Source organism: Episyrphus balteatus, chromosome 1, assembly GCF_945859705.1.
Source record: "Episyrphus balteatus chromosome 1, idEpiBalt1.1, whole genome shotgun sequence".
Taxonomy (NCBI): Eukaryota; Metazoa; Arthropoda; class Insecta; order Diptera; family Syrphidae; genus Episyrphus; species Episyrphus balteatus.
Genome location: NC_079134.1, coordinates 2,027,749 through 2,051,600, shown reverse-complemented (window position 1 = coordinate 2,051,600; position 23,852 = coordinate 2,027,749). Strand labels below are relative to the sequence as shown.

The following is a 23,852-nucleotide window of genomic DNA, read 5'->3' as shown; positions in this document are numbered from 1 at the left end:
TACAACCGCACCGTTATTCAAAATGGTTGTCTCTTGGATGATAGATATAGTGACAACGACAGCGCAACGCAAGTGTAAACCAATTACCATTTAGCAACATACAGTGCGAGTAATATTACCTCCCCCACTCTGCGATGAAGAATAAACAAATTAACGGCTTTGATGGAAAATGCAAACAGCTGATATGAATCTTTTGAGGTAGGTCTGTGCGATGCGTTGATATCGCGTTGTTGGTCGTCGATAACAAAATATGTACAAATAACCAACTGTCACTTTTTCTCAGAAAGTTTTGCAGTCAAATAAACTACTATAAACTGGTTAATATTCATTTTTGTTTGTTTCTTTTTTTTTGAAATTTAAAACCAAAAGTTTGAACAAAAAATTCGTGATCGAAATTTGAAGTTTCGGTTTCCAAATTTGCTTTTGTCATGCGAAGCGGATAATCATTGTGAAGTATAAAGGCCTTGTATGGGGCATGATGAAGCCAAGTATCAGTATTTATTTGGTTTTCTCTCTTTTTTCTTGCTGAATTTTTGGAGTAGATAGAAGTATTGGTTTTTAATGAAATGAAGATTCGTGACTTAAGAAAAGGTGTCATCAATGAATGAGCTGACATTTAAGCTAAAACGAGATTTTATTATTTTTTTATTTTTATTTCTGCTGTTGCTCACCGAAATTGATAAGGGCAAATGTGTGGTAACTAAACATTTGTTGGTGTCTTGAGATGACATTAATGATTTATTGTTAGCCATAAATTTTATACCTTGTTTTAGCTTTTAGCGAATTAAAAATAGAAACATAAAAGAAATTTGAGAAGATGAGGATTAAATTAGAATTTATTGCTTTTACATTATATTTTTTGATTATTTTGCTTAAGCAAGATTTTATTTCTTTCGTGCTAAAGGCAATACTGGAGTTTAGAAAGTTAATTGAAAATAGTAATTCTTTCCTGCAGGTAATTCTGAAATCTATTAAAATGTTGAATGATGAAGTTAATTCAATTTTACCGAATTAGTAATGGTAATTATAGTTAAGATAAATGATATTTCATAAATTTTTAAGTTAATAGTCTGAGCGAAATTTCTGGTATTTAATATCATTGCTAAATTATTTTAAGAACTTTTTTTTGCCGATTGATTTAAATTCACTAATTGTATTGTATTTAAGTGTCTTACAAGTTTTTTTTTTTTAATGGAAATCCACTTAAAACTAAAATGTCTACAAACCAGAAAATTAACCTGTTTTAAGTCTTAAAATAAAAGGATTATTTTATTAAATTAAACTGAAACTTTTTATGTACCTATATTTAAAAAAAACATACAAATTAAGAAGAATTGTCCGCTTTATCTAGAACAGAAGTCTTAATAGCCATGAAGAAATCCTCTTAATTTAATACAGAATCTATTTGTTTTTAGCATATCCTTTTTTGTTTACCCTCTTTGCCGAGTTAATTTTTAAAATTTCCAAACAAAGTAAAAATAAAACAAAGGTAGTTCTTAGATATTTAAAAAAAAATTTAGGAAATACCATAAAAGTTGAAGAAAACTTATCAAAACTAGCAAATATGTGTAAGAAGTACACAAATTTTTTTTTTATAGAATGTTTAGTTTAGAAAAAATAACGTCATTGACATTCAAAAAACAAATGAAATGAAATGAATTTAAAAGAAATCCGACAGTAGCGTAAATTTTGAATATGTGTGAAGTTTAAGAAAATTATTTCTGTTTTCGTGACCTTTTCTTTACTAAATACCTAAGTTATCTTCTTCGTTGGCTCCTTATTGAGCTTAAGTAACTCTTCTATAAATTAAAAAAAAAACAACAACATTTTCAAATGGTTAGACTCTACACATAAAAATTCATATTTTCTATCAATTTTCAACACAAAAAAACAAAAATAATTAAAAAAAAAAAAACACGTATACGCCCCAGTGTACCTTTTGATTAAAGAAGAACACGTACAAAAGTCTTACAATTTTGGGAATAATTTAAAGAAATTAAAAATATGTTCATTAAAAGTATTTTGTAATGCCTGTTAGTCATACAAAAATAAGTTAAAACGACTAAATAAGATTTATATAAGTTACCTTAAAATACTGAATGAACAAAAAAAAAATTTTTGTGCAGCAAATGTTACTGGTATTCAATTTGTTCTTTTTTGTGTGTATTTTTTCAAACAAGAAAAGAAGTCACATAGACATTCTAGGTCTTTTCATCCATAAAATTCATTGATTTTGGTGAAAAAATGCAAATCAAATGCACCTTTGAAAAAAAAAAAACAAATTATTTGCTAAAATGCTTCTTAATTTTATATAAATCTGAAAAGCTCAATCTTGGCGATGTGATGAATATAATTTAAAATTTCAACATAATTTTCATTAAAACTGCTGGCTTTAAACTTGTAGTTAAGAAATTGAAAAATTGGAAAAAAAAAAAAAACAGTAAAAACTTTGTTTTTCAATATCTTAAATAATTTATCAAAATGTTTGATGTGAAGTTTTCTTACATAAATTATCCCAAAAACGCTGCAAAATTGTATATTTATTTCATCATCTTCATTACTCTCTACCTGTATCCGTTCATAAACTTTACATTTATACCTGAAAACAAGAAAATAAAAAAAACCATGTCTTCTTTTATTATGAATTTAAATTCCTTTTATTGTTTTGCCTAACATAGTTTCCATAAAAAATATCTGCAAAAGCAATAAACAATTTGATTGCATGTTTCAAAGCTTCGAAGACATAACAAAAACCTACTTCATTAAAAAACAAAACAAAAACAAAAAAACTTTATACCTTGATCTATTAAACCAAAAGCCACAACCACTCTGACCTTTTTCCCTTTTAAGTCAAACCATTTTGTGGCAACCAAAACGAACGACCTTGAGATACAAAAGTTATCATAAAAAAAAAAAACAATTGTTTAACAACCAACCTCATAGTTTTAAAAAGTAGTCAATAGTCACGTCAGATAGCGCAAGTAACATTCCATTTTAAGTAGACTAGTAATCATACACATATTTTAACTGTCATTTAAGTGATTGTGCCTTAGACAAAATTCTGTAGAAGCTTTCTGTTTTGTTTTCATATCAAGTAATCAAGCAACACCTACATGTCTTTCTAGTTGTTCTAGTTGAATAGAAGTCACTAAATAATTGATGTACATTGTCTCATCATTCCTTTGAGACTCACAACTAACATATAATTAAAAAGTGTTCCCATTTCTGGTCATTAATTAAGACATTTGAATTAAAATTGCTCCCATTTGAGACATAAATTTCATAAAAAAATAATGATCCAAACTTTTGTGTGAACCAACAAAAGGTATTAAAAAAAATTAAACTCGGAAACCACCACCATCATCATCATGATCAAAGCCGGCTTTAGGGTCTGTGTTATGCTTTGGCTGACTCTATGATCTATACTCTCCGATATCATGTCGAGCACAAATTAATGTAATAGTTTTCATTAGTTCAGCCACATTCCACATGTGGATGATGGTGCGCTATCACACAACAATAATCTTCCTCTTCATTAAAGACTTTAATTAGGGGAGAAATTTTGCGCCGCGTCGCCGTCGAGGCATTGGAAATGATGAGTGATCACGCAGTAAAGAAAAACAAAATTAAAAACCAGACAATACAGTGGAGTGCATTGGATGATCTCTGTGTGATGATGGTTGGAATTCTAGCCAAACCGGAGGAATACAAAGTTTGTATTACATGGATTGGTTATAGTGAGTGTGGTTTGGTTGTTGAGGAAAACTCTTATGGAATGCATAGCCGCATTGCTCTTTAGTGGCTTGATTTGTGGCTCTGCCCCACTAGAAGCTGAAGAGGTAAAATGGAGATCCATCACAATCACAATGCGTCAGACGTCACACAATTACAAAAAAAACCAAAGAAAACTCGTTTCAAGTGAAATCACACAGGTTTTATGTTTTCTTTCGACTACTTTTTTTTTTTTGCTCAAACTTTGACATTAGATGTTGGTTGAGAATAAGGTTGCCAACTCTGTGGTTAACTCGAATGTGACTAAATTGGATTTGAAAACTATTCGAAAACGTATTTTCATTGTTCATTAGGTGACTTCGTTTTAAACCGAAGAAAATTCTTGTTCTTCCTTCCTGCTTAAACTGATAAACAAAATTCTGCAAAACAGTTTATATGAAAAACAAGTGACTTGCACTCTAAATCAATCCTGAGTACCTTCCCAAGACAAGATACACCTCTGCGATACTTTGTTCACTTTTCGCAAAGGGCAGTAAATACCCCTAAGAATTAGAGTATTAAGGCAATAGATACCACTGTTAAGCAACTTCTAGTGTGACCTAACTATACAAAAAATGTTGAATAAAATGTTGTAGCATTTATTTCTCTAAGATAGGGTTACCACATAGAATTTTCTCTTTTGAAATTGGTAGCTTTTTTTTGTCTTGCGATCATTGTTATGAAAAATCACTATTTTTAATGCATTTGCTTTTCATTACAAATTAAACAAAAAAAATAAATAAAATTTTAACAAATAAAATTTTAACTAGAAAGTTGCGTTTAAAAAAAAGTTATTGGAAAAAATTTTCTGCATTAAAAGCAAATTAATGCAAAATGTGTGCATTAAATAATAGTTGAAGCTAATGTATTATTAGAAGTTCGACAAACATAAAAAAAAGTATTTAGGTAATGCGTTTAGTTTGGATTATTTTTTCAATGCAGAAAATTTTTTATTTGCAATAACATTTTTTTAATGCAAAGTTTTCTAATTTGCAATAAATATTTCATTTTCAATGCGAATATGCCATAACGATGATAAAGTATGCAAAAGACGTGGTTCGCAATTAAAATCAACACAAATTTTCAAAACACAAATTTTTTTTTAACATCAATTTTTTGAAAACAGCCACGGGTCGTTTGAACACAACACTATTCGAAGTGTCTTGCACTCCAGATTTTTTGATGCAGAAATGTTCCTTGGGATCTAAATAGTAAGAAAAACGCTTTTTTTAAATCTTTTATCAAGCTATTCGTTTTTGCGAGCTTAGTTAGTTATGAAAAAAGCGTACTTTTACGTACTCTCCCTCATGTTTTGGTTTTAAATAATATCTCTATTTTTAGAAGAAATATGTCTCTTTTCAACTGCGTTTCAATTAAACTGATATCATTTTTAAATCTTCAGATATTCAAATTTTAGTCCGTTCATTTTTTCTGCCCTATTCGATTTCACTAATCGAAAAGTTTTTTTTGTATAGAAGTCAGGGTATAATTTTCTAATGGTTTTTCGTATGCTGAATTCGAGTCCGAAGTCAAAAAAATTCTATCACATCACGTTTTTGAGATATTACCGTTAGAAAATCAAAAATACCCTTTTTTAACAGTTCTTGAGGTTATGTCCTTTTTGCGTGATAAGTTTTTATAATTATATTTGTAGCGGTTTCTCAAAGAACTAAACTTTTTCTTTCAAAATCTGTTTCAATCTTTTAAATATCTCTTTTCCTCTCTGAGAAATCCTAAGTTGAATTCAACATGTTTGGTGCATATTCCCTATGCAAAAAAATCTTATGTTCGTTTGGGTTTTATGGCAATTCTCAAAAAATTCTTTACCTATAAACTTGCCAAAAAACTTAAAGGAATGCAAATAGAATATTATGTTGAAAGCGATCGGTAATTATTACATCCTGACCAATTATCGTTTTCTACAGAACTCAACGTTTGATTCCATTTTTTTGCACCTAAGTGTATTTACAAATTTACAAAAACGGCAGCGTTTCTATATAGTTTGCAAATAAATATTTCAAAAGCACCTCTAATCCAAATCCTTTTTGAAATTATTGAGTGCTGGCTAACTTTTTGGTGAACTGGGGGTAGGTATTAACCCTTTCGGACCCAGCGTTACTCTCATGTAACATTTTTTTAAAAATTCGTAAAAAATATTAAATATCATACCTTTAATTTTTTTTTATCGAGAAAAGGACTGAAATTCACATTTTTTTTTTTTTTTTTTTTAAATTTTTTTATATATGGTCATAAGTTTGAAAATAAGATATAAAAAATGTTAATACAGAAAGTATTTTGTTTTTTTGCTTAGAAGAAGTAGCATACATTATAGTTTCATAAAAAGTTATTTTCTCTGTTCTCCGACTTTTTTTGGTGGTCATAGGCAGTGCATGTTACTTACATGTAGCATGAGAATAACACATTAGTTTTGCTATTTAATGTTTTGGAAAATAACTTTTTGCTATTCATATTTCTTAGTTGTGATGTTTTTGACCCGATAATACCGAAAAAAAACATTTTTTAGTATTGATTTTCATAGCTTAGGTTCGAAAGGGTTAAGAATATAATTGAGTTGTGGACTTATAATCCACCCAAGTTGGCAAATAGTCCATTATGGGAATTTGGCCAGTAGACTTATGACCATGCACCCATATTAATATCATACTGTAAACAAAGGTTAGTTCCTAAAATGAATGTTAAAATAGCCTATAATAGTATCGATGCGAACAGTGTGTCAATGGTATAACTGAAGCTTAACTATACAGTCAACTCAACACGGAGAAAACAAAACGCCAGGGATAACTTTACTTCTAGTATATTTAATCAGAATAAAGTTGAATACAGTGGAATCTCGCTAACTTGAACACATACAAAACCAGGCCTGTTCAAGTTATTGGATTGTTCAAGTTACTGGAACATATAAAAAAGTCTTGGTTTTTGTATGAATTCAATTTATTATAAATTAATGTAAATGACGCAAAACATGATTACGAACGTAGTAACCTACATTGAAGAAATTCAAACTTCTGTTGAAATACATTTATTTTTTGTTCAAGTTACAGAGCTTCAAATACTTTAATTATTCAACTTATAGAGTCAGCAATAAAAAAGTTCAAGAAAATAGGATGTTCAAGTTATTGGATTGTTCAAGTTATCGTATGTTCAAGTTAGCGAGAGTCTACTGTATACCAGAAATAAAGTTAAATATACCAGAAGCATAGTCATCCCTGACTTATTTTTTCTCTGTGAATACTTCCATTTTTGTTGTAGTTGAAAAATTTGAAATTTTGACATTTTTCAAAATGCCAAAATTTTCTAAACTCTTAAAGCTCTTTTGTTTATCATCGCAAAATTTAAAATGGAAGAAGTTGTGGAACCTTTTAATTTTTTACCTCACGAATGGTAAGTAGATATATGAAAAAAATTTTCTTTATGTGCCATTTGGTTAAATTTTGGGATAATTGTTAATAAATAATAGTCTTTAAAAACTATTTTGAAAGAATATCAAAATTAATGTCATCTCGAGGTTTATTAAAAATCGGTTACAATTCTGCATTCGATTTTTTAAAATGAAGGTAATTTCATCACTTTGACTCATTTGGCAACAATGTCCAAAACAAACCTTTTCAGTTTGTTAACTTTCTGACTAGGAAATATTAATGGACATTTATTTAATTTTGTTTTTTTTTTTCTTTTTTTGACTTCTCAATGCTGCTGTGCATGACTAATTGTCTTTCTTTTATTTTTATTTTGTTTTGCAGAGGGACGAGTTGAAGTCTCACGTGAAGGAAAATATTTGTCAACATTGTCCGGCGCAAAGGTACTTGGAGAATTGGCCATATTATACAATTGCCAACGAACGGCAACCATCACGGCCATTACCGAATGTAAACTTTGGGCCATAGAACGACAATGTTTCCAAACAATTATGATGCGAACTGGTTTGATCCGTCAAGCCGAATATACGGACTTCCTCAAAAGGTGAGTTGTAATTTTTTGTTTTCTTATCCGACTGCGACTGTGACGAAAGACCTTTGCGGATTTTTCGTGTAAATACGAAATTTTGTGTTGACCATTTTTACACTTACGACGACGCTTTTGTTGCTTCACAAGGCGCACATTGGCTAAGAGCTTAATTTGTCGACAAAACAACATTAATACGTGCTTTGGGTAGTCGTTAACATGATCAACACAAAACAAAAAAACAACATCAGTCAGTGGTTAGTAATAATCGACGACGCACTGTGGAAAAAAGATTCACTTTGGGGAAAAACTGAAAACCCGGCGTGTTGTGAATACACAGTTGACTGATTATGGTTCTGTTTCACTGTGGGTCTTATGCAACGATCTGTTTTCTTTTGTCACCATAATTCGTCTACAAAATCAACGACGACGATGATATGACGACCTGCCTCACTGCCCGTCTGGAAGACGCTTCAAGCGTTTCAAGTCTTCGCTTATCTACATGGCTGGAGCTCATGGCTTCCGTTTATTTTTTTCTTTATAGTGCGACTGGCTATTAACCCAGAGTTTAAATTAGATACCTTTTCAGCAAAGTGGTGTATCAAATGAAAATGAAAGTTGTGTACACGTAAAGTTTCACGCCCACCGGCTTCAGGGTGGTTATCGGTTTAATGACGAGGCGATCGTCTAGAATTACAAAAGCAAAACAAAACTCTGGAACTTGCATAAAGCGCAAGTTCGATGCCACACTTCTTTGCTTCGACGTGAAATCTAGATTTTGAAAGTAAAAGTGAATTTGTTGAAGACACGACCGACCAAAGACGGACGAGGGAACTCTACGTGTTCTTAGATTTCAAACTCTAAACATGAAATTAGATCTTCCATGAGTCGGAGTCGGTGTTGGTTCGGTAGCAGTAGGAGTGTCCGGTTCCATGTTTGTGCAATATAAAAATGGCCAAGCGTGTTATTTTAAGTGCTTCGTGTGCAAATTGAGGTAACGAGATTCAAAGAATTTCTAGAGGATCATTGTGGATACTATTTCATTAGTTAGTAGTAGTTATTGAATGAGTCAGTTAAGTTTGAAAAAGATGTGATGTCATTCGACCTAAAAAAAAATTATTATAGTTTTCCATTTCGTCACCATCTCACGGAGTGGTTTTATTATAACATTATGCCATTTATATATTTTTTTTTTCATTTGAAAGTTACACAAATAGCCAATTCAAGACGTAATTATATGTATTTTTTTTTTTGAGAAAATCTATTTTATCATTTGATGATTATTGGAAAAGAAAAATATATAATTATGAATTATTATGAAAAAAAAAAAAGTTGCAAATTACTATAATGGCTTGGCATACATAACGGAGGTAAGCTGCGTTTGTCTTTGAGCTCAAGATGGCCAGAGTTGTTTTTTTTTTAAACCTCAACAGCTTCTGTAGAAATGTTTATAATCGATTCGTAGTAGACTAATCGAATTTTTAATTGCAGAACACTTTTTTTTTTTCCAGTACGTTATTTAAAATTTTTTTTGGCTTTGAAGATGAAATAATTAAGACAATATTTCGGCTAGTCTAAAAGAATTGATGAACTTTTGTCACAAATTCAACTTAAAATGAAATAAAGGTATGACCTGGCAGAAACAAAAATAAGAAGATTTTTATTCGATTGACATGGTAATTCAGTGCTGTAAAAACTTCACCTCGTGTATATTCATAAAAGCTTAAGCAAGTCCGTCTGTCTGTCTGTTTCTATTTCGATCTGAAACTTAAACCACTTAGACGATTGACTTCAAACTTGGTAGTTATGAGTCTTTTTTTTAAATTGGTAATTTATTTTTGGGACCAAAATTGAAAAGGTTGTTTTTCTAAAATACGATTCCAACGATTTTTATCAAAAAAAAGAAAGAAAAAAATACACGTACTGTTGCAAAAAAGTCCTACTTTGGATTTTAACCAATATGAACGGTACCTTAAAATTTTATATTACCATTTTCTTGGTGTCTGATTTTCTTGTAAACGACATGACTGATAAATTATGAAACATTTTCAAAAATATATTTTTTTGCATTAAAAAAAAAATCATGTCTGCAATTCACACGTGGTAGAAGTGAAACCTTAAAAAATCATTTTTCTTGCAAAAAAAAATCGAAAAAGTCTAAATTTTTTATTCCATCACCTTTAAATCCACCTTAATATAATAAATTTTATATCACCCAAAAGCTTATTGTTTCAGCTCAAAATATTTATATCGACCATGTCTATACAACATCTACAAAAAAAGCTAGAATTTTTTGAAACCAAACAATTTTTTCATCAAAAAAGTACAAAAATCAATCTTTTTTCAATTTAAGATTGTGTAACTTGTTATGTGTGATATATCAAATAAAAGGTTATGTTATCAGCATGCGTATTAAAGTTAAATCAAATTTGTATGTGCAGCACTAGATCAAAAGATATAACGTGTGTAGAAAAAGAACATCTTTGTTCCGTTATCTCAGAATTTTGAATATGAAATTAATTGTAATTTTGTACAATTATAGTTTATTCAATTTCCTATCTACAGTGCAAATTTCATTCATCTATCTATTAAAACAAAAAAGTTATAACAAGTTGAAGTCGTGTCGCGTTTTCGTTTCATCTTGTTTCAAATCACTACGATACTAAAGAAGTTTTCACTTCAAAAAATGATTTTTTTTAAAATCATTTATTGAAAACGGTTAAAAAAAATAGACTTATAGCACTTTCAAATACAACGGCTTATAATACCGTTGTATTTGAAAGTGCTATAAGTCTATTTTTTTAATGTTTCGAAAAATTTTAAGGTTTAGCGCTTTTAAGTGTTCAAAGGTATAGGTGTTAAGGAATTCAGGTTATGCATTTTAGGTTATTAAAATGCGGTCAAAATTATTAAAACTCTTAAAGAAAGTTTACGGTTTCTCACCTCCAAGAAAAATTTAAAAAATAAAAATGTATTATTCATATTCTAAGACATTGTTTTACTCATTTTTTTAAATAAGTGGACTTATATCACTTTAAATAATAAACGGCCCATATATCGGTTAATATTTACTTTAATTTTTTTTTTTTTAATCTATGAAACTCTAACGGTTTTCAAATAAAAATTTTTAAAAATTGCTTGTTGTTTGGAGGTTAAAACTATTTAAATAGAAGTTTTTGTATTTATAAAAACAGAAATGTCAAGGGGTTAAGACATAAGAAAAATAGCGTAGTTAACACTTTTTCAATTTTTTTTTATGATGAAGTTGTTTTTCCATTTTATTTTTATTTTAGCTGCCAAATTGAACAATACTTTTTGAATGATAGTAGTTTGTGAAAAAAAGGATTTTTTATATTTTTCATAGAGAAAGATTTGTTAGGGCCTTTTGAATGAAAACCTCTATTTTTATGTAATACGAAAAAGAAAATTAAATTTTTGTCAGGCATAAAACTAAGTTCATTGAAATTTTTACTTTACGAAATTTCATGTCCAACAAAATATATATTTCTGTTTTTAATAATCAAATTAAACAAACTCCTTAACCAACATCAAATTTATTTCGAGTTTCAGTGACTTTGACACAATTACCTGTCCTCGAATCTTGTATTTTTTTTTCCTACGATTAATACACACATCAAATCAAAACAGAAAATTAATTAAGAAAAACTTTATCTAACTCCACATGATGCCAAACGCGTTACCTGTCTAATTACAAGTGCAACGCACTAACTAATCTCATAATCGTTTGGCTGTTATTAACTTTAAAAGTTAAAACTCCTTCGCTAGCATTAAAACTGCATTTTTAAAACAGTTTCACTTGAAAGCGCGTCAAGATATCCATGATCCATCCATATCACGTCAAGCCGTTTAGTTTGAAATTAGTAAATCCATACAACAGGCTATTAGAAAGCTCGCCCAAGCGGTTTTTTTTGTTATTATTTTATCATCATCCATCCTCAACCTTAATTAAAATCAAAACATCTAAGATGACGAAAGGGGCAATGTTCGTCGATCTACTGCTTATACTCGTATGTGGATCAATCACCTGTCTGTTTTGTTGGTTTGTCTATCTGTCTTCAAACAAATAATGTAGACCTCTTAAAAGGAAATAAATTCCACAAAAAAAAAATAATAAACATCGAATCAATCGCCCATGATGGTCTGTTTGTAATTTTTACATTTCGCACTCTATATTTTTTGTTTGTTGGTGCAACTTTGAAATCGAAAAAAATAGTGAAATCATTCCATAATCCATAACAAGAAGCTAAACATAGTCAATTTGTTGATATGCTTTTTCTGTAGACGAAATCATATGTTAGTCGTCACAGTACAAACAACTGATGCACATCCAAATTAAAAGATAGGGAGCTAATGGCAGTGATTTATTATTTGATTTAATCATGTGGAAACAAATAGACCAAGGCATTAGTTAGCTGTAGTTTAGGAAAAAATAAACTTTTTGAGTTATTGAGATTAGTATTTTATCTTTAGGAGTCTATGTTTTGCTTCACGCACGTGTTATTACAAACTTTCACTTATTGCAATTTTATGCATACTGGAGTCCGAAAATTATCAAATATGCATACAAAGATAAATTTTGATTGATCTTGGTTAAATATATGACTTTTGATTAGAAGCAAACTCCGATTTATGAACTACGAATATGTAATTGATTTTTTTTTGGGTTGGGTTCGATATCCCGCTTTTTATATTCCCGTTTTTTAAAATCCCGCTTTTAAAATCAAGTTTTTCATTATCCCTCTTTTTATAATCCCGCTTTTTAAAATCCCGATTTTTATCGCGCGATTTTTTAAAATAAAACAACTAGTTTTGCTTGCAAAATCGGGATACTAAAACAAATTAAAAAATGAGACATTGTTCTAAACGCATTTAATTAATAGCTTTAACAAAAAATATAATATATAAAAAAATAAGAAAAAGTAAGGAATGTGATACTAAAAAGAAATCAATTAACGAACTATGATTTACTTTAAAGTTTCAGAAGAACAATCAAATCGTAATAATCCCATAGATTAATAATAACATAAAATGATCACAACACCTTAAATTAAGTACACACTACATAATCAAAAGAAATTTCATTTAAATATATTTCAACTTATATTTGGATTAGAGCCTACTATTGCACGTGTATTAAGGTGCACGTGCTACACGTGTATTTAAATAATTCGTGCCGAAGCACGTGTATTTGTAAATACACGTGTATTTATATTTACACGTGTATTTATATTTACACGTGTAAATAGCGTTCGAACAGGTAGATTTGGTGGCGATTTCCTAAAATATGTATTATATTGAATGAAAAGGATATTGTTCAGGTTTTTGCGGTTATTGGCTAGATTTACACATTGAAATTACACGGAAAATTTAATTGGAAATTCTTATTCAACCCTAGCCATATAAATCTTGGAAAAAAATTTTGACCCGATTCCCATTATCGTATCGAACTGAACTTTGTACACATATGAAGTTTGGATTGCAACGCAATATTTTGGGGTCCGAACTCAGGGGAGGGGCATTGGGGGGTTGAAACACCCCAAATCTATTTTATCCCATTCTAAATATCGCAAAAGCTTTTGTAGGTAAATTGCAAGAGAGGGGCTTTGGGAGCTCATACCACCCAAGCAAATTATCATCTTCTTTCAAATATTATACGACTAAAAAGTAAAAAAATAAAGCAGATTAGATTAGATTACCAAGCAACAAAACATATAAAATAATTAAATTGACTCCATGGAGTCCCTTTAAATGCCGTCCAAGGGCTCCGGTTGTTCCACCGGGACAAGAAAAACGGTTGTTTTGTTGTGAACTACATAAGTCACAGTAGGCATTTGTCCCTTCTCGGTGGGCATATTGCCATACCCAACTCCTTGGCTTCATATTTTAGTTTTATTTTAAAATTTATTTTGATTGAATTTGTCGCTTTATTTATAAAACACCTTTTACACTTTCACTATTAACTTAGTAAACCATATGATCTTCAAATAAACGGTGATTAAAAAAAAAAAACATGTAACAGTTGGTACACTTTCTTCTGAGAAAGACACAGTAGGCAATATGCAAATATATCTTGGAAAAATTTATTAGCTTTTTTTTAATGAAAAGGCACATCATTATTTTTAATTTTTGAATAAATTATTTATAAGGTCTTCAAAAAGTTCAAATACTATTTTTCCAATTCGAACTATTTATTTGCACAATAATCTTCAGTTGTTTAGTTTTAAAAACTTTTATTTTACCCCCAAAAAGCAAAAAAATCATTTTGTTTCGTATTTACACGTGTAAATATAAATACACGTGTAAATAAGATACACGTGTAAACGTTTTTTAGACACACGTGTACACGTGTATCGGGTACACGTGTAATTAAATACACGAACAAAATCGTAGGCTCTAATTTGGATGCATTTCAACAATTTTGATATTTAAATAAATGAAATTTCTTTTACTTGTGAACTCAATTTAAGGCTTTAATCATTTTATATTTTTATAAAAAAAATATGGTTTTCATACTGTGTTGAAAATACATATTGTGTGGGCAAAAAATCAGTTTTACTAATTTTTTATCTATTTCTCATGATTTTTTTATTTGTGAATTAAGCATGTATTTTGTAAAAAAATCGGGATTTTCGGGATTTGACGGGATTTTAAAATGCGGGATTTCAGAAAACGGGATTTAAAAAAGCGGTATTTTAGTAAACGGGATTTTAAAAAGCGGGGTTCCGATACTCTCCCATTTTTTTTTATCTTTAAAAAAATGGAAAAATAATAATCTTCCCAAATAACATTATATTACCTATTACCTACTTTAGAGTAGTAGAATATAGTGTCGAGGCTCTTTGCAGTAACAACTAACAATTTCAAGAACCTACTGTTTCTTGATCTTTAGATAAATTCTTCGCTGTATCCGCTTTTTTTGATACCCAAGTCTTAAAATCTAGAGAAAATTTGCAACTTTATTTTAAATATGAGTCACTATGGTGTATACGTACCATTTTTGTATTAACAAAATTCAAACAAATTTTGTTTTGTATTTCTATAGCTCAGTAATAAATTGAAGCAATTAAATTTTGATCATTACACTGGTCGGCAGAAGAAAAAAAATAGTCGGGAGCAAGAATATTGTTAGGTGATTTTCGTTGAGTTTACTGAGCTGAATTCTATCACGTCTAGTTTTAGAGTAGCAATATTTTCTTTACGTAGAGTAAAGTAAACCTTCATCCAAAAAAGTGTATGACTCTTTTCACTTTAAGATTCTAGTAAAACATATTTTACAAATTTAACTATTCTATGAATAAGTTTTACCTTACACTAAGGTAATAATATTATCTAATTCTATAAATTTTCCCCTATACATAGTAATAACTCTTAATTGCTGTCATTGAAAGGTCTGCCATTTTGTCTTCCATGTGGTTTGGAAATTTTTTTTTGTCAAAGCTTTTAGGTGTCCGGGTGCGGAATAATTAATAAAGAAATAAAATCTAAAAACATTCTTTTCTCATTTGTGTTTTTCTTTTGGAAGTGAAATGTTTTCATTACTTTTTGTGTTCTTTTATGCGTTGTTATTGGCTCCGTAATTACGGATAGCAAATTTTTTTTCTTGTGTTAGAATAATATATGTATCCATATATGCATTAACATCATTTAATCTAATTAATTCATGAAGAATTAGAAAAAAATTGGATCAAATAAAGTCAATTCCATTTTTATTGATGATATTTTCCTAAATAAAATTGTTTGTTTGCACCTTACAAAAATTATAATAAACTATGTAATTTATGTAATTATTGAAAAACATAACAGGGTCATACGTAACTTACTTCTAAATAGCTTTGAGGATTATAAGTACGTGTTACATAGTTATGCTTTTCAATAATTACAAAAATCACCTTTTTTATTTTAATTTTTGTAAGATAAATGCATACAATTTTATTTAGAAAAATGTCATCAATAAAAATAAAATTGACTTTATTTGATCCAATCTGTAACTAAATTATATACCTTCCATAGAGAAGTTCAATTTACTTTAAAAATCAGTATTTTCAGCCTATAGTAAGGTAAAATATGTACCTAACTTTCTAGTAATTTCTATTAGAAATTCATACAAAAAAAGGCTTTACTGTAAAGTTAATCATAAGCTATAAATTTACTAGAAAAGTAAGGTAAATTAAATTTTATTGGGGAGTCATCCCTATTTAAACTTTACATTAAAGTTAAATATACCAGAAATTAGGTGGTTCATACCTTATTTTTTCTCCGTGAATGTAGCTATTTATCATGAAATTCTTTTTTCAATATCTTTGAGAAAAAAAATAATTGAAAAAAAAAAAAAATAAAAACATTAAGGACGTTTTAATATGGCGTTTTGAGGTTTCATAAGCAGTTTTGCAAGAAAATAACTTTAAGGTGATGTAAATTGACGTCAAATGTTCCGCGACGTAAAATGTACGCGTTTTTGACCTGTTAATATTCAAGTATTTCAAAAATGTGACGTGCCAGTGAAATTTAGACTTCGGATTCGGACTCAGAATTCCTTTAGAAAAGTAGGGTTTGGTAGCCAGGGTTGCCAAACAGTGTTATTTTTCTGATTCTGGTCATTAAAAATTTGGCTTGTAAGACCTACTCTTCACAAGGCCAGATTTAAGTTAATGAATTATTAAAAACCTTGGGACGTTTTTTTGGTCAAGTGTAGTAATAAATTAATTTACTGGTGTGGTTCAGTAAGCCGACTTTATTTACCATCGATTCCTAAAAAACGATCCAATTTTTTATAGAAAATCGACCCATACAGGTCCATTGAGGGTAAAGATCAGTTAGATAGTTGGTTCATTACATTAGTCTTCAATGCAGTTTTTTTTTTTTTTTCAAAAGAATAGGTCGCCAACTCAATCAATTGTTATTTCATTGGTAAACTCTAGTAATTGGTAGCACTAAATGATAATGTCGCTCGTCCTTCGTTGAGTCGAAAATAAAAAAAATCGATGAAAACCAATCTTTGCGATTCTTCAATATAAATACGGTCATTAACAATAGTCAGAAATTGCTTGAAGAAATCTTCTATAGAAAAATATTGTTTGGTAATGCAACTCACATCCTTTTCGTCAGCTTTAGTTTTTGCACGTTGTTGGTGATTTGAGACATGCATTTTTTGTTGAGAAATGGCCAAAAAGTAGAATCATCACGTCTCCAAGACATATTTTTTTGTGGATGACTTTGTAAATGGATTTAAATTATATTTTTTCAGAACAGTCTTTTGAGGCAAAAACTAACAACATAAAATTATTAAAATCAGTTAATCCATCCTCAAGGTATTATCTTCAAACTAATATATCGTGAGTTTTTGTCAGATGTTTTAATAGTTTTTCTGTTATTCGAAACGAAGATAGATCAAATAAATCAATGATAACAAAATTGGTCCAGCCGTTCTTGAGATATAACAGTTTTCTTCTGCAATGTTTCAATTATATTACATATTTCTATTTCCTAAGAAGCGCTGTTATTTTCCAAAGATTCCAATTTAAAAGTAATTTACTATTATGCGAAATGACACTAGCTCCTTAGCTTTAACCACATAGAATTCCCTCAAGTAAACATGTTGGTAATGCAATGCATAAATATGCCTTACAAAGAGTATTGTATGTAATTTTGTGCAAAAAGAAAGAAAAAAAAACCCTCTTCAAGATTATTGGGCAATTTAATGTGTAAATTTACAATCAATTAAGCCTATCCTATACCTAACTTTCTCTATACTGCGTTGGATGGTGAGAGCCTTAAAAGCTAATGACCGATCAATTGGTCTCGATGCGCTTGTCCAACATAAGAAATAGTCAAGACCGGCCAAAGCAACAAACTCTTATCCGCAAAAATTGTATTTTTATCAATGACAACTTCTCATTAAATCAATCTCAATAAAAATTGCAAATCCGTTTGAAGCCAATGATCTTCTTGCAACTTTATAAGCCGGTCAGGCATCATTATTATTGGATAATACTTGTCCCAACATTAATGTCGCAGGAATGCAAAAAAAAATAACTTTCTTCATTTTTTCTTTTTTTTTGTCTTGTTGTTTTAATGAAATTGCACCTTTAAGACTTTTTGAACATTCCAACACGACAAAACAACACGACTGATAAGTTCGATGCCTCCTTCATCACGAGGAAGAAATGCAAAAAAAAAACTAAAACAATAATATTTTCATTTTCACGTTTTTCCAGTGTGCCGATCTTCAAGAATCTACCGGAAGACACTCTCATCAAAATATCAGACGTGCTGGAGGAGACGTATTATCAAATGGGCGATTACATCGTCCGCCAAGGAGCCCGAGGTGACACTTTCTTCATAATATCCAAAGGTCAAGTCCGTGTAACCATCAAACAGGAAGACGCCCAGGAAGAGAAATTCATTCGAACATTGAGCAAAGGTGACTTCTTTGGTGAAAAAGCACTCCAAGGGTAAGTTGTTGGCTTTGAAATAAAATTTAGAAAAAAAAAAAACAATCAAGTTTCTTTTCTATTTTTGCGCCGCGCCCGCAGTGATGATCTTCGTACTGCAAATATCATTTGCAATTCAGCAGATGGAGTTACTTGTTTGGTGATCGACAGGGAGACGTTTAACCAGCTCATATCGAATCTGGACGAGATACGGCATCGGTATGATGATGAGGGTACGCTCGAGAGGAAAAAGTAAGTTGTAGATATAGTATATTCCATTTAGCACTTCATTGATTTCACATTCAATATTCAAATGTTGGGGATTTTTTTTTCTTTTTCATAATTTTTAAGTTTATTGATTTTGTTGTTGTTTTTTTTTTTTTTTTGTTGTATTTATTTATTTTTTGCGCTGCCTTTTGAACTTTCACGATTGGCAGTTGTAGCGGCGTTATTTGTGTTGTAGTTAAGGTTTGACCAAAAATCAAACATTTCACTTGTACTTTCTATCACGGAGTATATTATTAGAGTTCGGGACACGTGCAGCGTGCATAGTTGTGTTGACTCTAGCAATTAACATTTGTTTGATATGAATATGACGCGATGTTGGTAGTAACTAATAAAAGTCTATAGTCAGTATCGTTAAAGAAACTTATAGCTAGTTCTATGGACTTAAATGAAACTAAAATGTCTAAAAATTCTTAAGTTTGCTTTAAGAAGCAACTCAACCGCAATAGGTTGCGGTAAGACTCTTCGACAAAAAAAAATAAATAATGTCATTCTGTATTATTTACTAACAAATGTTTGTTAGTTGACTTAGCATAGCAGGAGAATGCAAATAGGAGTATTGTCATTAAAAACCTGGCCATAATTATTTTTCGTGGTTTTTGTTATTATTTCTCTTTAAAATGAGTATTCCTACAAGAAAATACAATATAAACCTAGTTTTTGTTATTTTTATTTTTTTACCAAAAACTAAAAAAATTGATTAATGGCCTGTACTCCGCCTGTCGACATTATTTTTCTCTAAATTTTTTCCTCATCCCTAATACGCAATTCTCAGTTTCTTTTCTCTCTTCCCCAACCTCAATTAGGATCACCCAAAATAAAATACACTAATAACATCAGTAAATTTAATTTAAAAATACAAAACGTTGCATAAAGTAAGGAGTATTTTCTATCAGAAAGTGAAAAACTAATTGACCCTCGATTCTCTAAAGAGCACCTAAGAGCACCCAATTTTTGTTGCATTGTGTTAAAGAATATATAAACTAACTCATAAGTTTCAGATCATTGCAGAATACCGGGGTATACTGAAACAAAATCATTAAAGTTCAAATAATAACTTACCAAAAATATCAAGTTTTTAGATACTAGTTCTAAGCCCGAATTAAAATAGAAAAAACCATCTTACATTTTCAAAACTTTATTAATATCGTTAATAAATAACTGAAGAAGAATTCTCCATTTAATTTTTTTTAGATTTCTATCAAAACACTTCCATATCGCACTTACCAAAATACTTCGAATTCAAATAAAAATGAGGTAGATGTAACAGTTAACTTTGAACTCATTTTTTAACAAGACACGATCGAAAAACAAAAAAATGAGTGCAGCATATTGACACAGGTTTATTTTGCACCCACTTTGCCAAACTTTTTGGTGTCAATTTTGATTTTCAGAAAATCGACTTATGACCATGTTTTTACTGCAAATACTCCTATGTGCAACGTAAGGTAATCAAAAAATAGAATGTACAAAGTTCTGTAGAGAATCGACATAAAAGAAAAAGGTAGAAAAAAGGTATTCTACCTCACTTGTATTTTCGAATTAATTCTTGCTGTATTTTCTTGTTTTCGATTTCATTCCGATACCTTGCTATTTAGAAATTAAATTACTTGTACCCTTCTTCAAAAATGCTACACTCGTTTCTGTAATCAATTTTTTAACGGAGTTTTCATTGAGAATTAAGAGTCAGTATTAACTCCAAAGCCCGGCTATTTTAGCAATCACACACTGAACCAAAAAGGTACATAAAATTAATGAATTTAATGAATTAAATTAAAATTAATGTAAAAATTCATGGCAAATGAGCCAAGGTATAAATTCATTAAATTTAAGAATCTTTTTATGAACAAATTCATAGGGGAATGATTTTTCTTAAAAATAAAGAAAAAGTTCTTAAATTTTATGAATTCTGTTCATAAACGAATTCGAAAATTTTTGACCTTGCTTGAAGAAAAGTTTCTTAGATTTTAAGAATTTTTTTTAACCTTTTTTTTTCTATAATTTATGAACCAAGTTTAAGAAAAGTTTCTTACATTTTAAGATTATTTCTTAATTTTATGTTTTTTTTCATAAATTGTTAAAAAATTTAAATGATATGCTTAAATTTTATGAAAAAAATCTAAAATTTGTATAATTGTATTAAAAACAAACAAACAGCAAAAGAAAACTACCCAAAATCTAAAACTACAAATGAAATTGGTTTTAAAATAATAGAAATGATTAAGTTATAAAATATGTTTTATTGACCACTATAACGATAAATTTCACTATTAATTTAATTCTTAATTTAATTTTTCTTTCATAATAGATAGAAAAAATGTTTGTATTAGTAAAATGACTATGAAGTATTTAGTTTAGAAAATCGAATTAGAAGGTAGAACTATCTTTTTCTATATTATAATTCTCTCTTTAATTTCGTTACTTTAAAAATAAATGAAAACAATTTTTTAAGCTGTTAATTTAAGTCATTTTTAATTTTTGTCACATATTCTTGATATATTTAAGCAGCGATCGTACACATTTATCCTTGATTAGATTTTCTTGAAGCAGGAAATTTAACTTAACACTGTTATAATGATTCAAAAATAAATATTGTCTTTTATTTACAAACTTTTGCAACTTGTTTCGACAACGACCTTCCTCTTTGAATATCAGATTTTAAATTAAATCGTCAGAGAAATCCTTCGAAGGCACAAATTCAGTTATTATAGTTATTATTTTCTAGAATCTAGATTAATGAAAAAATACATGAACTTAAAGATAAAATACTTAAACACCCAAAACGTAAGAATTTTTTAATAAATTATAACTTAAAAAATATGAACAAATTCTTTGATTTCAAGAATAAGTTCTTAACACCGAATACCAGGATAACGGTAAAATATTCGTTATTTTTTTTATTAATGAAAAAATACATACATTTTATGAAAAAATGCTTAAACACTAAAAATATAATGAACTTCTTACAAATAGATTTTTTAACTTTTTCTCCAAAAAAAAAATCGAAAAAAAGTCAAACAAAGTATACAAATGAATAATGAATTTCATTCATAAAATTCTGAACAGATTCTAAGATTAAATAAAATATTCTCTCAAATTCGGGGTGAAACTTTATGAATTTATTCATAAGCCTGCGTATTCGTAATTTAAAAAAATTCATAAAAATATTTTCCATACGAATTTTTGTATGAAACTTATTCTAACACTTCATGAAGTTTTTAAAAATAATTTTTTTTAAGAATTCGTGCTTAAATTTAATGAATATTTCTAAAAAAATTAGTTTTCAAGAATACCTATTAACTATTTCAGTGTATTTCATAATTTTGTACTGTTTTATATCCTGCATGTCATACAATGCAAATTATCTTTCAACTATCACAAGTTTAACATAAATTGTACCTACTTTAAAGACAAAAAGATTTTAAGTTATTTTCTAAACGTCATTCTTTAACAAAATGAAAACATTTGAAAAAATAATATAGAATAGCGAAAAATTGATATCCATTGTGTACTGCACCTATTTTAATATTTAATTTGTGTTGGCAATATAATTTTTTTAAATCTTCCTAATTGCAAAACTTACAGTTGCATATAGTTTGAATAGCTGTTTCATGTAATTAATATTCTAAATCCAGCACGGTTTGATTTGACCGCCATCTCTACTTACCTATACACTAAATACTTTTTATACCAAACATTTAGGATATTACAACACAAATAAGCCGCTAAGTTTATTATATCGCACAATAAGTATTTTTTACTGTCAAACAATTCTTTTGTAACAAAATCAATTAATTTTAAATAAATTTTTCTGCTAACACCTAAAAAACTGAACCAGGTATTGAATTTAAGTAAGTCACACCATTACAAAAATAGCATATTTTCAACCTCTTCTATTTTTCATACATTTTTATTAATTCAACTTTTTACTCTTTCAAGGATCAACGAACAATTCCGTGATGTCAGTCTATCTGATCTTCGTGTTCTTGCCACTTTGGGTGTTGGTGGTTTTGGTCGTGTTGAATTGGTTCAAATCATATCCGATCCATCGCGTTCATTTGCTCTCAAACAAATGAAAAAATCCCAAATAGTTGAGACACGCCAGCAGCAACATATAATGTCCGAAAAAGAAATAATGGGCGAAGCCAATTGCCAGTTTATAGTGAAGCTTTATAAAACTTTCAAGGATAAGAAATATCTCTACATGTTGATGGAGAGTTGTTTGGGTGGCGAATTATGGACGATCCTTCGTGATAAGGGAAATTTTGATGATTCGACTACGAGATTCTATACAGCTTGTGTGGTAGAAGCTTTTGATTATCTGCATTCGCGGAATATCATTTATCGTGATTTGAAGCCCGAAAATTTGTTGTTGGATGAGAGGGGCTATGTTAAGTTGGTTGATTTTGGATTTGCCAAGAAATTACAATCTGGACGTAAGACATGGACTTTCTGTGGTACTCCGGAGTATGTTGCTCCTGAGGTTATATTGAATCGTGGCCATGACATTAGTGCCGATTATTGGTCATTGGGTGTGCTTATGTTTGAACTTTTAACAGGTAAGAGTTTTAGTTGTCTGTTTGCCTTGAAAATTGATATTGATTGAGAATATTTGAAGGTACTCCACCATTTACGGGTTCGGATCCAATGCGAACCTACAATATTATTCTAAAGGGAATCGATGCCATTGAGTTTCCACGCAATATTACCCGCAATGCCAGTAACCTTATCAAAAAACTATGCCGGGACAATCCTGCCGAACGTCTTGGCTATCAGCGAGGTGGAATTAGTGAAATTCAAAAACATAAGTAAGTTCCCTTCGCTGTTTGAAAAATTCTGCAGAAATTAACCTCGACTTTTTGAATTTTTCAGATGGTTTGATGGATTTTACTGGGAAGGTCTTCAGAATCGTAGTTTGGAGCCTCCAATTTTACCAACTGTGAAGAGTTCTACAGACACAACGAACTTTGATGATTATCCCCCAGATCCAGATGGTCCACCACCAGATGACGCCACTGGTTGGGACAAGGACTTCTAAACCGAAGTCTTAGCACTAAAGTTTGCTTGCTCAAAATAAAGAATCTAAAAGTAGAAGAAGCGACTGCTCTCGTATAGTTCTGGCGTTATTTGAAGGTTTCTTTTTTAAAACAACCACAACGAAACTAAAATCCTTTGTCTTCCTAAAGTTGTCAGAGATAGAGAGCTTATAATAGGGAAAGTGTAAATATAATCAAAACAAAAATCGAATATTATGGAAAATTTTTAATTTTTTACATATTTGCATATTATTCCCCCTCCAGATAAACAGAAATAATTTTTTTAAACGTGATTAACGTCAAACGCCATGCAATAAACACGCTAGACTAACTTTCACTTTTTAAA

The 23,852-nt window shown here is 29.7% G+C and overlaps 1 protein-coding gene across 5 annotated transcripts in view; it reads left to right on the top strand.

The window, feature by feature from the left end:
- LOC129906414 (cGMP-dependent protein kinase, isozyme 2 forms cD4/T1/T3A/T3B) overlaps positions 1 to 23,538 on the top strand; it is a 122,611-nt gene extending 99,073 nt beyond the window's left edge. For 4 of the 5 annotated variants that reach the window (XM_055982180.1, XM_055982181.1, XM_055982183.1 and 1 more), the window contains 6 exons: positions 7,533 to 7,752; positions 17,970 to 18,206; positions 18,288 to 18,437; positions 22,410 to 23,029; positions 23,089 to 23,278; positions 23,343 to 23,538. In XM_055982180.1, coding sequence (XP_055838155.1) covers positions 7,533 to 7,752; positions 17,970 to 18,206; positions 18,288 to 18,437; positions 22,410 to 23,029; positions 23,089 to 23,278; positions 23,343 to 23,508 — 1,583 coding nt within the window. In that variant the 3' untranslated portion in view covers positions 23,509 to 23,538. Of the gene's footprint in view, positions 1 to 7,060; positions 7,174 to 7,532; positions 7,753 to 17,969; positions 18,207 to 18,287; positions 18,438 to 22,409; positions 23,030 to 23,088; positions 23,279 to 23,342 lie in introns of those variants that run through there. The other variant, XM_055982184.1, reaches the window with a different exon arrangement.
- The last annotated feature ends 314 nt before the right edge of the window (positions 23,539 to 23,852 follow it).